Below are 1,748 nucleotides of genomic sequence, written 5' to 3'. Positions count from 1 at the left end.
ACATATTCCTGAACATATTTACTCTTATTTTGGTGCTCTTTTCTATTTTTAAATGAAAACTTAAAATAATTAACTTTCTTTAGGAATTAAATCTCTCTATATCTTTACAAGTGTAAATATATCTACATTAATACATATTTATGGCTATTCTTTATATATACATATGTTTTTATGGAATCAATATAGTACAAATTAAGTGAGATTAAACTAATATTTTGCCTAACATAAAATGCATAATTTTACTGTTAGTTATATCATCACTATCTTGATGGAAACACAGCAAAATCCTTTTCTTTTGGCATTTTCCAGGAAACTTTTTTTCCCTGTCATTTGTTGTTCAGTCACTCAGTCATGTCCAACTGTTTGCGACCCCATGGACTGCACCAGGCCAGGCTTCTAATCACGCTGTGCAGCTTTCAGGATCCAACCTTGGACTGAATCCAGGCCACAGCAGTAAAAGGCCAGAATCCTAACCACTAAGCTACCAAGGGAACTCCCAAGAAGATATTTTCAATAAGGCTCAATCACCTATCACAGAATAGAATTTAAACAGTCAGGATGAAAATAAAAAATAAATATGAAGTTCTGTTTGTTGTCTTCATTCTTGAGAGGTCATCATTGCTTCAGGCTTATTTTTGGAAGAGCAGGTTTTCTTAGATTCATGTAACCCCTCAGCTTCCTTAGGACACAGAGTGAAGCCTTTTTCAATTTGCTGTTCCACAAAATCAGAAGCAAAGGGTGGCCAGAAGGACAGGAAAATAACAGCATGTTCACAAAAATCTTTGCCACAAAACTACCGAGAATGTGATTGGCCCACGCTGTCATAATATTGCTCAAATAGTATAGAATGAAGAGGAGCAGGAATGAAATCATAGCCTTCAGGGCTCTCACGTGGGCTTCCGAGCTACAGTCTACACCCTTCATACGCCTGAGATGACCACATAAGGAGAGGATTAAAAGGAGAAAGGAGGCCAGGGACACTACAAAGGGGATGAAGAACATTATGGTAAGGAACAAATCGTATCTTATCATTAGAAAGTCCAATGTCACATTTTTTTTGCTGTTTACCTGGTTTTGGAACAGGATTTCAACTGCCATATTCTTTTGAAGAAGGCACAAGCAGAAAGAGAAGACAGCCCCCAGTGCAATAACGAGAAGCACCTTGTGAATTCTCCGTTTCATCCAGAGGAAAAGGAAATTAGAAAAGTTAGCTATTTTGAGGAGATAGAAGACACTGATGCAGGTGGTGCAGGCTATGGAGAAATAATTGGATCCTGTCCAGAGGAACCCCAAATTTATCAGGAGATTCTTGTTGCACTGTATTTCCTCAGAGATTACATATAAACCTGTACTTGAAATCATTATGCACAGCACAAATATTCTGGAAATAGCCAAGCAGGTGAGAATAAAGTCAATCAGGGAGAACTTCCTGCTCCTGATCCAATCAATACAGTTAACCAGAACAATGAATCCATTTCCCAAAATACCCAGTAAGAATTCTCCAGCAGAAATGATCGTAAGTATATTGTTCAGTGTTCTCTCCATGCCTGCTGATAGGAAATCTCTGCCTTCAGTACTCCACTGACTTATACATGAGGTGTTACAGATTTATGCATTCAAAGCTCTAATGTTCAATAAGTTCCTTTTCCATGCACTTTAATATTCACTGGCAAAAAAATAAAAGCCTTCAAGATCCTCCCAAAGTCTTAGTTATCTTTAGGAAACCACCCTTATTCCTGTCAAGATCT

The 1,748-nt window shown here is 37.6% G+C and overlaps 1 protein-coding gene across 1 annotated transcript; it reads right to left on the bottom strand.

The window, feature by feature from the left end:
• Positions 1-615: 615 nt before the first annotated feature.
• Positions 616-1,545, bottom strand: LOC128048985 (taste receptor type 2 member 7-like). Its single transcript, XM_052641484.1, has one exon. The coding sequence runs from the start codon at positions 1,543-1,545 to the stop codon at positions 616-618; it is 930 nt and encodes a 309-aa protein (XP_052497444.1).
• Positions 1,546-1,748: the final 203 nt, after the last annotated feature.

This window comes from Budorcas taxicolor, chromosome 5 (genome assembly GCF_023091745.1).
Source record: "Budorcas taxicolor isolate Tak-1 chromosome 5, Takin1.1, whole genome shotgun sequence".
In the NCBI taxonomy this organism is placed as follows: Eukaryota; Metazoa; Chordata; class Mammalia; order Artiodactyla; family Bovidae; genus Budorcas; species Budorcas taxicolor.
The sequence above is the reverse complement of the archived record's forward strand: the minus strand, read 5'-3'. Positions and strand labels throughout refer to the sequence as shown.

What these genes read in the sequence shown, in the direction of transcription:
- LOC128048985 (XM_052641484.1), bottom strand. Translation starts at nt 1,545, where the DNA reads ATGGAGAGAACACTGAACAATATACTTACGATCATTTCTGCTGGAGAA.